Consider the following 13,118-nt stretch of genomic DNA (forward strand, 5'->3'; position numbering starts at 1 on the left):
GCAGAATTAACAACAAGAAGGCCCTGCCCTTTTTATTTGGATTCTTCACAATACTCCCTTTTAAAAAGATGTGTCTTCAATGCCTGGCTTCATTATTTAAACTGTATGACTGATGCTTGGCCATGGAAGGAACATGAAAACATGTTGGCTTAAATTAAGCAGCAGCAAATAATTATTTCAAGATAAAAAACAACATTAATTCATAAACCTGGGAAAAGCCACTGTTTCATCTGATACTTCTGACATATCAAAGAGTTCAACACCATCACGAAGTTCAAGCAAATTAAAGTTGAAATATTACTGTAATATTTTTTTAAGTCCCTCTTGTCAATTTTTGCATTTCCTCCAAGTTCAGAAACATCACTTTGGTATTCATACAATACAGAAAAAATAAGTTTCTGAATTGTTTCATTGAATTGAAATCTCAATTTTCTCAAAGACAAAACACTTTGGTATAAAAATGTAAGTAGCTTGACAGCTTACAGAAAATAAGACTGAAATTTCACAGCATATTAGGAAGGTACCATTTTACTAACAGCAGCAAATTTATCATTTTTTATTAATAATTCATATCAAAGTAGGGCGAAGTAATTTGACAGGAAGATTTTATGTTGGAAAAATGATTATTCAAGAAAGTCAAGTATTCCACAGAAATATATCCACTTCAAAGGGGAACTACCCAAAACTTTAATTTCAAACACACAGATATTGAATTTTACTCTTTTTGTCTTTGCTTTTTGGCTGCATTGCACCTGCTCTGCTAGTTTAAAATTTGCCACTTTGAGCCTAACGGCACTCACCCTAGGACACGCGTGACAGGATTCTGAGTCCCCACATACTCAAAAACTAGAACAGCATGAGTTCGCTTGACTGAGCGCACTACAGGTGATGGTGGTTGCTGAACACCACCCAGCGTGGCCAGAGGATTTACTGCAGTAGTTAGGAAAAGCCTGCAACTTGTAGCCATAACTGGAAGGACTGTTTTATCAGATTGCCTGGCAAGCCCGAGGAAGCTCAACCAACTGGTTAGCATAATGTTTGCTCAGAGAAGTGATCATGCTGACTTTGTATGTTAAATCTGAACAGCATGCAAAACTGTTGGTACTAGGGAAGAGTCACCTGCATAGAAAAAAGATTAATTTTTCATGTTGAACTGGCCACCTTCCCTTTGAAACTAAAGGTTAAGCACATCTTGAATGAATAGGGAACATCCACCTAACAGAGTGAAAGTTGTTTACCTTCATTTTGAACTGTTGCCAATGCAAGCTGAACATTTAGCACTGGTGTCTGACTTCAAAACGAAGAACAGAAGAGGGACTTAAAAAGGCAGCTTTTGCATCACACATCATCATTTCAAAAGGAGTGGTGATTCTGGTTGATTCACTTCAAGATCCAAATAAGAGATTTTTTTTTTGTGTTTAAAATGGTAACATTCATGTTGTTACAAATTATAAATAGAAGAAATTTACTGAGAACTTTTTTTAAATACTCCTACAATTTTAGTAGATTTATGAATATTAGGGGCTACTTCCATGAAACTCAAATGACGGATGAGCAAAACAATATATCTCCATGATACAAGATGATACAAGACTAATTCACACAAATGTAGTCGAGGGTGGGGGGGAAGTATGCTGCCTTTTTTGGAAAAAAAAGTATTTTTTTTTTAAATTACTACTTCAGAAAAAAATAGTAGTAATTTTAAACCTATATTGGTGCAATGGCATACAGAGGGCCACCAATGTTTGCAATCACTGATCATTTAAAATATCTTGACTTGCACACAGAACAGGAATCAAACTGTCTACTAGATCCTCTCATAGCACAGACTCATTGCCACACCTCATAGCAATGCTGAGATCCTACAAAGATCCTTTTAATATAAGTCCTAACCAAGTCCTGAAGCACAAAACCAAATAAATTAGCCCAGACCAAAACAAGTAAGGCAAAATCTGGTTTTCTGAAAGGAATAGCAAGAAGCTTATATCGCAGCCCCTTTGATAGACGTTTCTTTGACAAACTTCCATGAAAGCTGTTCAAGGAAAAGCACTCAAACTCTGGAAACTTTCCTTATTTCATATATGGCACTATCAAAATTTACTACTGCTTTCCGAGCAAATCATAATTCATTTTTTGTTTTAATATAAAAATATAGCAAACCTCTTAAACTGGATTCTTTACTCCCATTTATACCAGAATTTTCAAAACCAATAGTATTGTCATGATTCCACGTGCTGGGAAGAAAGGAGGAGTACAAGTAGTTTAAGTCTCACACCAGCTCAAATGCACTGCAGACAGTACTCTAGACAGCTGCAAACTGCTAATTGACTTACAACGTTTTAATATATACTGCATTATGGTAATTATTAACCATACCATTCCATACGCCTCTGTACCTTGAGTCCAGCTATACACTTCGCAGATTTCCCTGAGCTGTTTGCAGTGACTTATGGACCTTCCCCCCCCCCCCCGGTCAGGAACTTCCTACATTTCTGAAGAGACCAGCATTAACAGTATTGACCCAAGAAACATGCACTTACTTGCATCTATCAAGACTGAAATGAATTTGCTGTCGCGTGGCCCACGCAAGCCAATTTACTTATACTGGCTTTACTTATTCTGGCTGGGAGTAGAAATTTCTTCTCTCTTCAGCTGACACGACTGAAAAAGCAGAACCTCTTAAACATAGCCTAAGGGTCACACTTTCTTGATTTGCACCAGTAGAAAAAAAAATTCCACGTAAGAAGTCATAGAATAGTCTCTGTCTCCACGCAGTATTAAGTGCTTATCTGGTAAATAGGTGAAGACTTAAAAGCTTCTTCACATAGATGCAGACTTCTCCAGACTTCACAACCATTCAACTAGATACTAATCTGTGTAGCATTTTCACCACTCTTACTGCCAGAAACGATTCAACAGTTATTTTTTCCATGGCAGCTTTCAAATAGTGACTAATGCATTCATTACTAGTAAACAGCATAACTTTAACTGTCAACTTCAATTTATAAACAAGCTACAGTTTGGAAGATCATATGGTTTTTCTCTCAAAAATTGTTGAAAAGCAAAAAATGAACAGTTTTTGCAAGAAAGAAAGAAAAATACTTAAATGGAGGTTTCCTGTATCTCTGAAAACAGGCTTCAAAGAGACATATTTGCCACCAAAAAAAGAAGAAACCCCAACCTCCTCAACAAGAGGAGTCATGGCATGCCGACTCATCCCTCAAGGCAGGAGCTTCAGGCTGCTATTCAGACTGGAAAAAAAAAATTCTTTTCACAAAATCTCTCTGAATGCTTTTAAAAAAAGACTATACTCAATATACGTATAGCCCCTGCTTCACTGAAGCACAATTTCCCTGCCGTCCAAGGATTAACAGGTCACAGTTAGAAAGGGTCTTCACAGATTTAAAAACAAATAGCAGCATACTGCTGCCAATAGTAAGAACCACACGTTTAAGTCTGAATTTTAACAGCAAAATAGATAATTCAGTATGTTAAAATGGACTGACACAGGAGATACGTAAGAAACCATGCAGGATGTGCAAAACCATTTGCACTCCACTATCCAAAGAAAAATTAAGCTACAAAGTTGACGTTAGTGATGTGACACCACAATCATACGGCCGCTGTTTCAGCTATAAACAGCTTCTCTAAGAGCCCTGCAGCTTAGAGCATCTTCCTAGCCTTCCTCTAGCGTCTCAGATTCCTCTGCATAGATCCAAAAGCATTTGCTTCAAGACAGCTTCTTGCAGAATTGAAATTAGCAGCACTGATTTTCAGGCAATAGTGTAGCTGATGTACTCATTGGCAACAAACTTGAAACTCATTTTGTGTTAAAGATTAATATTCTAATTAAATACCACAGCCCATTTCTGCAGGTTTTGGGTGAAATCAAGCTGCTATTTCTGTGACAGCAGAACTCAAGCTGCCTTCAGGAAAGACAGCCACTGCCCATACATACTGGAGGACAGTGGAAGAGGTGGCCAAAGAAGGAACACAGGGGCTAATCGAAGGAAAGGGAGCAAGGGAGAACACGGGAGTCACTAACTCAAGATCCTTAAATTGAATAGCCTTAAGTCAGGCCCCCAAATTAAGTTGAATTTGTATTTGCTTTCTAGCATTTATGTCTTCAAGAGGCACTGTAGCTACAATAATAGGCTTTTCCCTGACCTTAAGAGAATAAGGAACTCCTTTTTTTTAAAAAAAAAAAAAAAAAAAAGGGCGGGGGGTGGAGTTCAGACTTGCATTTAATCATCTGATTGCAGGAACTGGAGCATTAGTTACCAAATCTCACAAGATTGCCAATACAAGAGTCAAGATTAATACTAATAAAAGGTAAGGGAAAGAATGAAGAAAGCAAAGGCAACCAAGCAACATAAGGAAAAGAGATGAATATGCAAAGAACAGGATTCATAATTAAATGAAGGGAGAAGAAAACACTGACATATTTCTGGCAGAGGATGGATATTACAAGATAAACAGAGGAGGACGGAAATCTTGCATGATAAAAAGAAACAGAAAAAAGTGGAAACAACGAAGACAAATAGGGGTGAAGTACAGCTTAGGAGTAAGAGACATTAGGCTGAAGGGAAAAAGGCCAAGGAGAGCAAGAACACAAGGAAGTGGAAGGAAGCAGATTGGATTAGGAGAAGTAATTGGAGACCCCTCAAAGCAGTGAGCATGGAGACCCATGTTTTTAAGTAAAACACTTAGGCTTTGAGGGTCAACATACCCTTCCTTTAAACCGTATAATCAGAAGGCAACAAGAATAAGGATGAGTTTTTACAGCTTGTGGCTTTTTTGGATCTGATTCATGATTTCTGTATCAGCCTACAACTGATGATTTAGAAATGGTATGCCTAATTTTTCTACTTAGGAGAGGAAAAAGGAAAGGGAGAGAAATTTGTAAGAAAATACAAGGAAAATTCTTCAAGAGGGTACTGGACCAAAGGCAGCCAGAACTTTCCTTCTCTGTGTCAACCTTTTTTCATGCCTTCATCTTTCTCCATTCAACACGCCACTGAAGTTACTTCTCATTTTTACAGTTATAAGCAATCCTCTTGTACATTGCACAAAACAAAGGTAATTACTAAGAGGTCTTCGGTGTTAATACCCATTTAAATTTTGTAATAGAAATTATTTTAAAATAATATTCTTTAATTCCAAATTAACAACTCCGTACTACCTTAGGGCTACCTTTAAGATACAATTAAATGGTCACTTTTTGTCTTGCCCCATTTCTACTCTGCACAAGAAAACCAGCTTTGGTCACCATACGATTCTATGCTCCACTGCTCTCCCTCTTTAGCAAACCTGTAAGCTTACCAAGGGATCACACCAATTTTTGTTATTCTGATATAAATACTGTGGTAGATACATATCTCCAAGTCTGCTGAGCTGTATTCACAGCTGCCAGTCTCTTCTACAGATGCTTAAGTACAGATACTACACTTGTTTTCCTCTGGCCTGTGCAGATATCAACCCTTCCCCAAAAGTGTGAATTTGCAGAGTTCACGCATCTCAATTCTTTTTTCTTTTTAAAGTTCTGTTACTCTAATCATATTCTAATTTCTCCTGGAGCTATCCCCTTGCTTGCTCATTCAACAAGTATGTGTGCTTGTGGCAGAATTCTGACTCTATTGAAATCACCAGTAGTTTCTGTCATTACGTTTGATGGATCCAGAGTTTCAAGCAGGTTACAGCTTTTCTATATTGATAACACAGCACTGTTGGATCTGTTAAGAACTTTCACCAGGTGCTAATAAACTCTCTCAAGTAGATGAAAAAGTAGTTCTCTTAATTCTTCTCTAGCTCAGCTATGTCTTCGCAGTTTTGTATTTACACTGTACAAACTCACTCATCTCCTTTTGTTCCTCTTAAAGTGCACAGTAATAAAATTCAATAACACACTCATAGTTGCGCATGTCATGCAAGCTAGCTTAAGGTTTTATCAGGAATAGAACAATATTCATTTTGCCTCCTTACCGGATCTGATGCTGTAATGTGATCAATTAATTCAGAAACAAAGAGTGAACATTCCAGTTTCCTTTTAACTGACATTATGAAAAAGCTTCCCCACTTTAATAAAGATAAGTTCATTGCCTACATAGATCCTGGATGTTATGTACCTTTAATCCTCTCTGTCACCTGCAACATACCAACTGCATATTTGGCAAACGCAATCACACTGGGGTCAGACTCATTCACAACGCTGCAGCTGTGTGGGTCATTTTCTCTGCCTGTCACTCTGATCACATCTTGCTTTCTGAATCGTCCTCTTAAAGGTGCATGCTCTCTCTCTCTCTCTCTGTCACATCATACCCTGCTACTATCTTCATTCTCAAAGCCCTTCTCATGCTACCCCAGTCCTACCCATCACCTCTCACTCAGTACTGTGGGATAAACTGTCACCTCCAGCCAGCCCCTGCAGCTGGACTCCATTGCCCATTACTTTTATTTATTTATTTATTAAAAAGCATCTTTGTTCTGTCTCCAGTGATGCCCCATAGGAACATCATACATCATATTAACTCTGCAACATCATGGCAGATGTCTCATTTCTCACTCTACTCTTCAATCACTCTTAACGACGACAGCTACAATTCCACTTTCCTTTCTACAGTGACATTTTTACTGCACTAGTCACGAAAACCTCCATTACATTACAAATGTGTTATCTTTTACTTTAAGTAGTTATGAACATCAGGAGCCCACAATTCTCCAAAGTTCTTTGCTCTTAAGTTTTCCTTAGGAAGAAATGCAGATTTTGGACAACACCAAATTAGTCTTTATTCCTTGACTGCCGACTTACCATCTTCAACATTTCTGCATACAAACATAGGTAACCAACGTCACCTATTACTGTTGGCAACTTCCTTCCATTTCTTTTGAGCAGGCATTTGGAATATGTTGGGGTTTTTTTAGCCAAAGACATTATTTTGTTATGTTGGGATCTTTGCTTATTTTGTCCTCTCCACCTGGGGCTGTCTACAATAGGGACCCCAGCCATCTGCGTACATTCACAGGGAGCCCACGTAACCCCCAGTGCACAGGATGCATCAGCATAAGCCGTGACTGGAAGCCTTCCAGTTCACCCTTACATACTGGGAACCACACTGATGGCAGAAAGCCTAGCATAAATAAGGCCTAAGCCTTCTCTCTTCCACAGATCAGCAGCGCAAGTAAACAGAGATAAAGCATCAACTCACCAAGGCTCCTCTGCTGTCTAGTGCCATTTTCTTCCTACCTTGACTTCCAATATTAACATATCTACATAGATATATATAGATATCTATCTATCTAAAAACTCTTGCAGGAAAAGGCATGGCTCAATACATCAAACTTTACTATTTTTAAATACAGATGTTTCTGAACACTCTTGAACAAAATCTGAATTCAGAGCATAATTAAGTCTTAATTCTAGAGGTACTATTTATTTTAGCAGTATTCATAGCAACACCTGTTTTGAAATTGAAACAGCAAGCAACGCTACTCCCATCCATTATCTTTCAAAAGGGTCAACAAAATTAGAAATAAAATGTCAGTACATTAATTTTCCTCTAAAAATCCTGCATATTTTCCCTTGGTGCTCCACAAGAGACTGACAGATGACAATGTCTTGATGCACAGAAGCTAAATTTGCATTTATTCATCCTGTATTTCTCCACACTGCCTTCCAATACCTGGGCACACAAGGATGTAAGAAGGACATGAAAATCATTAAAACTAGCAAGACAATGCAAGCTATTCCTCTCCAGCGTGTCTCACCCTGAGCCCTCCAAGTACTGTGAAAGCCACCGCGCAGTCAACTTTTCTGTGATTTTTTTGATTCAAAGCCAGAATACTCCATGCATTATGCCCTCATGCTGAACATCTGGCAGATTTCCAAGACAGAAATCTGCATAGTACTTGCTTCTGATAAAACCAGCAGTAATTTCCCTCTGTGCTTTCTCCTCTAGGGCTGGAGGACAAGGCAAAAGAAGGGCCACCAACACTATCCGCAGAGGCAAGCTCTCAGGAGGGAGAGGGAAGGCCGAGGAGCACCGCATGCGTGCCAGCCCTCAACAGCCAATGACTGGAAGTCAGCATGGTTTGGTTTTCCAAATACCTGCCTTTGCCCCTTTCCGAGACCCTCACGGCCGTTCCTCTTCAGGAGCTCAGCAATGCCCCAAATCAGTGTCTGTCTTTGCTAAGTCAGGCATTTGGCACTAACAAAACATGTGGGGGGAAAACTCAGTTTTTCCAAGCCTGCTCATTCCCACAACTGTCCAGTGGGAAGGAGGCAGCACAGACGGCACGCTGAGAAGCGAGAGCCCCTTATCTGGCTCGCAGTGACGAGGCAACCCCGATGAAACAGCCTCCTGTGTCCTGTGGCATTCTGCTGCCGCTAAATACTTGGCATGATGTCGATTGCCAGCTCTTGTGCAGGTTTTCCACTCCTGTATCTATCACTTTGTTATTGCTTCAAGTTTAGAAAAACATTTGTAAGCACTGTTCTGTATGAAAAGAGCTTGGAGGAGTCAAACCACATGTTTACACCAAACACTTTAGCTCGTTCAGAAGTTATTTTTTATTGCATCTGGCACTTTACTAGATGCCACTGTTAGCTCATTTCATATAAATTGTAAGTAACAAAGAGATGGCTAAAACACCTATTAGGTAAAATACATTCATTTGTATCTCCAATTTCATCGTGGGTATTTCTCAGCAACCCACATTTCTGTGGTATTTAGATGTCAGACAGTTACAATGATTCATACTAAGATGACCACAGTAAGCTTTTCATTTTTTTCGTATTGATGCTTATTTCTTACTCACTTTAGTTCTGGCAAAATGGTAAGGCTTGCATCACACCATGAAAACATCGCTTCGTGAGCGTCTTTAAAGCAAACTCTATGACACGGCTGTGTTTGCTCCTGACTTTGCCCAAGCCCCACTGACAGGCATGACTGATCACATCATTCTTTGCAATCCTGAACAAAGCCCGAATGTTCGCTGCCCAAAGACACCATTCTTCAGGGACTCCTTTATTTGCCCACACAGGATTCTGTTGTTTACAAAAATAGAAACTAACACCCAATATTTGTTCCTGCAAATTATCCAAACCTATATACCAACCTACAGCTATATTTATTTATTTTTTTTTAATCTATCACTAGAACAAAATAGCTTTACAGCTCAGAGTGTTAACCTGCAGAACCCCTATTGCTCTAACAAACCACCTGACACAGGCATTTAAACCTAAGTTGTCTGAAATACAAAGGCATGAAAACAATTAGCAGGAATCCTTCCTGATCCTCGTCTTGCCAGGGATTCAGGTAGTATCAATGTTTATGTGAAAATGAACAACCGAGTGACATTTTCATTCTTCATCTTTTTACTTCTATTTAACCAAAACCGTACTCTTTACTTTTTTGTTGTTTTAAACAAGATAACCAAATATTAATAGACCACATAGATAAAACTGGAAAGATCTGAGAGTCAATCTCTGGTTTTGGTTAAGGATGGGGATTCAACCCCAATGTTGTTATTCTGCCCCGGTACCAGTGAAACTCATCTTTGTTTCCTATCTCAAGGGCATTTTCTTCAATTTCTATATATTTTTACTTGGAATCTCAAGTATTGCACATTAACCGGAAAACTGCTTCAAAAGAAATGGCTTCGGAAAAGTACCATCAGTTTCTACATAATCAGTACTTCTTTTTAAGAAAACTTTAATTTGTATCTCAAGAGTAAAATTAATGTGGCCAGACAGCTTCAGAGCCTACGCTACGATGTACTGCTCCCCAAGTCATAGAGCCAGGGCAATGTTTCTTCTTAAGCTCTCATGGCTACTAAGGAGAATACATTAGCCTAAGAATAAATATGCATTCAAGAGGCTCAAGCTGAAATTGGCTCAGAAAGCTCATTAATCATCACCTAAGGACACTGCAGTAAGCAATGAGGAAAAGAACTGGGACAGTTCAAAAGATACCGAAGAGAAGCAAGCCTACTGTCAACTCTTCAATATTCAGTACCATGAATTACGAGCACTCACTGTATCACACATGACAATTTCCAGTGAAAACCTTGTACAGGTTCCACAAACCAAAGAAGAATAAAAGCCAACTGACTAGGACCACCTTTGTTTCATGTTGTTGACAGTTACTCCCACGAACACACAAAAACCTCCGTGAAAGCTTGAAGGCTGAACAACTGCCTGTATTCCAGAAGTCTATTCAAAGTTAGGGAGATGAGGAAGACTAGCAGCAGGGAAAGGACCTCAGAAGTAATACTGCCTCCTTTCAAATCCAGGCTGCAACCAGCCTGCGGCTGATGCAAAAGTGGGATCACAGAGTATGGTCTAGGAACAGACATCTGGCAGAAATCTCCCCTCCTCCCCTTTTCTATTATACGCACTGGAGGGGGTACTCTCCCTGGGTTATCTCCCCCGTCATGCTTTCCTGGGAGGTCTTAGCAGACTGGTTATCTTTTTTTATATACAAATACATACAAATACATACACACACTAAGGTTTTCAAGAAATAAACACACATACATGGTGTTAACTGATATACAACATAATACATACAATAATAAGGTTAAAAAAAAAGGAGGAATTAGAGAAAAATAGTCAGGGCTGGAAGATTAAAAAAAAATAAAAATCTCATCTACCCAAAGATTTAAATACAGTATCAACATACACAGGTTAGCACATGTTAACTAAAACATTTTAAAAGACTAATGCAGATGTGGCATGCAGCTTTAGCACAAACTAAACACACTGGATGTCAGCAAGGGGCCTGAACTTTATATCCAGATATATCCAACGTCTTCCTGTGGGCCATTAAAGATGTACTGTAAGAGGAAATAGAATAAGCCCACAAATAGCAAGGCAAAAGCAACAAAATAAATACACAATAAATCAATATATTTCCTACAGTAGGAAAGAGAAAATAAGTAGTCTGATATAATCTCAAAACACTGTTAAGTAAAAGCAGCACACAATATGCAATACCAAACTCTTCAATGCTCTGGTGACATGCAGATGCCTTGGTCAGGAAAGTATTTTCCTGGAACTTCTGGGTGTTGGTCTGGCATTTTATTAACATTACAATAACCTATTTTTTTTTAGATAATTAAAAAAGCACATCAGATCACATTGAAATGGAAGTCATTATTAGACTCATTCCAATTGTGGAACAAAATCACGTCCCTTCTTCCACTGAGTATATTTTGATATTTGCATGTACCAATAGCTCCAAACTGGGTTACTGCAAATTTCTGCTGAAAGACTTTTCAGACAGGCATTCTATTAAAAGCCTTCATTAAATTGTAACACCAGGCATAATATCCTTGTTCTAAAGGCTGAGGGCTCAATTAGTCCCATATCGTGAATCTACCATTGCCTTCTGCTTCACGTAACTTTAAAATGCGAAACTTCTGTCCTCCTGGAAAATTCAGTGACGTTGAACGCAGACTAGGTTGATACTGGGGAATGCCATCATCATCCGTGTGACAACTGACTGCATCCCTCTGCTCCCTAGCCTTAGCTTCTTTTCCTAAGTCAAGCTTTGCTTGCAACCAAAAAATATTCCCCTCCACATTCATAATCGGAACCTTTGAAATGCCGAGAAACAGACGTGGGCCCTTCTTTTCCTCTGCCATTGCAAAACACGTTTCCCTGGGTATTTTAAAGAAACCGATGGCAGGTGCTAAGCCCCCGGTAGGCGGACGCGGCTCGCTTGCTTACTTACCGCCGGCACACCTCAGAACTGATCTAATAGGTGCCTTTTGACGCCAAACTATTTCCGAAAGACACCGCAGAGCGAGCAGCACGGCCAAAGGAACTCCAAAAGCAGGCGCTATAGGCGCGGATGAGACAGTATCACGCACCGAAGCGATTATACAAGGCTAAACCCCCGCTCGCCTCCCCCGTGCCCGCGGGCAGGCGATGAATTTCGAGGCGACGAAAGGTTTCTACCTTTCCACGCGGGAAACCGAGATGCTGCGGGGACGGACACCCACGGCCCCCGCCGCGGCTGAGGAGCCGAGCGCTCGCTCACCGCAACCCTCCGGCGGGAAGGAGACCCGTCTCCTCCCGCCCGCCACAGCCCAGGGACAAAGGCTGAGGGAGAAGGGCGCCCGCCCGCACCCGACACCCGGCTGCCAACGTTGTCGGGCCGGGCCGGGCCGTCCCCGGGGGGTGGGAGGGGGCTGAGGGGGGGGCTGAGGGTGGCCGCCGGCGGCAGCGGCGGCGGCGCCCGGCCTTACCTGCGGCGGGCGGGGGCGGCCGGAGGGGCTCGCCCTGCTCCAGGGTGACGGTGCCGTCCCGCCAGACGCGGAGGTGGGCGGCCGCCCCCAGCCTGGCGGCGGGGGTCTCGCCGCGACGGGCGCGGGCCCGCAGCGAGCCGCAGCACTGGTAGCACACGGCCCACGCCTGCTCCTCGTTGATGGGCTGGTTGTAGAGCCTGAGGATCTCCTCCAGCGAGAGCGCCTCCGGCTGCCCGCCGCCGCCGCCGTCCTCCTCCTCGGCGGCGGAGGGGCGGGAGGCGCCGGGCTGGGGCTCCGCGCCGCGCTCCCCCGGCAGCGCCATGCCCTGCCTCCGCCGCGGTGCTCCTCGGATCACTGAGCGGCCCCGCCGCGGCGGCGGCTGCTGCTGCTGCTTACGCTGCTGCTGTTGCTGCTGCCGCCGCCCGGTCCCGCCGCGCTCATCCTCCCCGCCCCGCTAGTGCCACCAGGCCGCCGGACAACCCGGCCCGGGCAGCAGGCCGGCCGGCGGGAGGAGCGGCGCCCGGGCCGCCCGCCGCTGCCACCGCCGCGGGGGGAGACACCTCATAGCAACGCAATGGCGTCCTCGCCCGCCCCCGCCGCCAACGGCCGCCGCCCGGCGCCGCAGCGCCCCCTGCCGCCCCCAGCCCCGGCCGGGCGGCACTGGCGGAGGCGGGACTCGGTCGGTCGGTCCGTCCGCCCGCCCTCCCGCAGCGCTGGCGTCTCCGTGCGAGAAGCCCGCCAGGCGGGACAGGCTGCGGTGTTCCTCCCTCACCGCCCCGGGCGGGCGGCGGCGCTGCTGCACCGAGTGTCGGTAACGCCCCCCCCCCTCCCCCCCCGAGGCAAACCGCTCCGGTCAGCGAGCAGGGCGC

The 13,118-nt window shown here is 42.9% G+C and overlaps 1 protein-coding gene across 4 annotated transcripts in view; it reads right to left on the bottom strand.

The window, feature by feature from the left end:
* Positions 1-12,795, bottom strand: part of SPIRE1 (spire type actin nucleation factor 1) — a 133,628-nt gene extending 120,833 nt beyond the window's left edge. For all 4 annotated transcript variants that reach the window (XM_049830326.1, XM_049830324.1, XM_049830325.1 and 1 more), the window contains exon 1: positions 12,250-12,795. In XM_049830326.1, coding sequence (XP_049686283.1) covers positions 12,250-12,571 — 322 coding nt within the window. In that variant the 5' untranslated portion in view covers positions 12,572-12,795. The remainder of the gene's footprint in view (positions 1-12,249) is intronic.
* Between the last annotated feature and the right edge of the window lie 323 nt (positions 12,796-13,118).

The sequence above is a fragment of the Accipiter gentilis genome, chromosome 27 (assembly GCF_929443795.1).
Source record: "Accipiter gentilis chromosome 27, bAccGen1.1, whole genome shotgun sequence".
In the NCBI taxonomy this organism is placed as follows: domain Eukaryota; kingdom Metazoa; phylum Chordata; class Aves; order Accipitriformes; family Accipitridae; genus Astur; species Astur gentilis.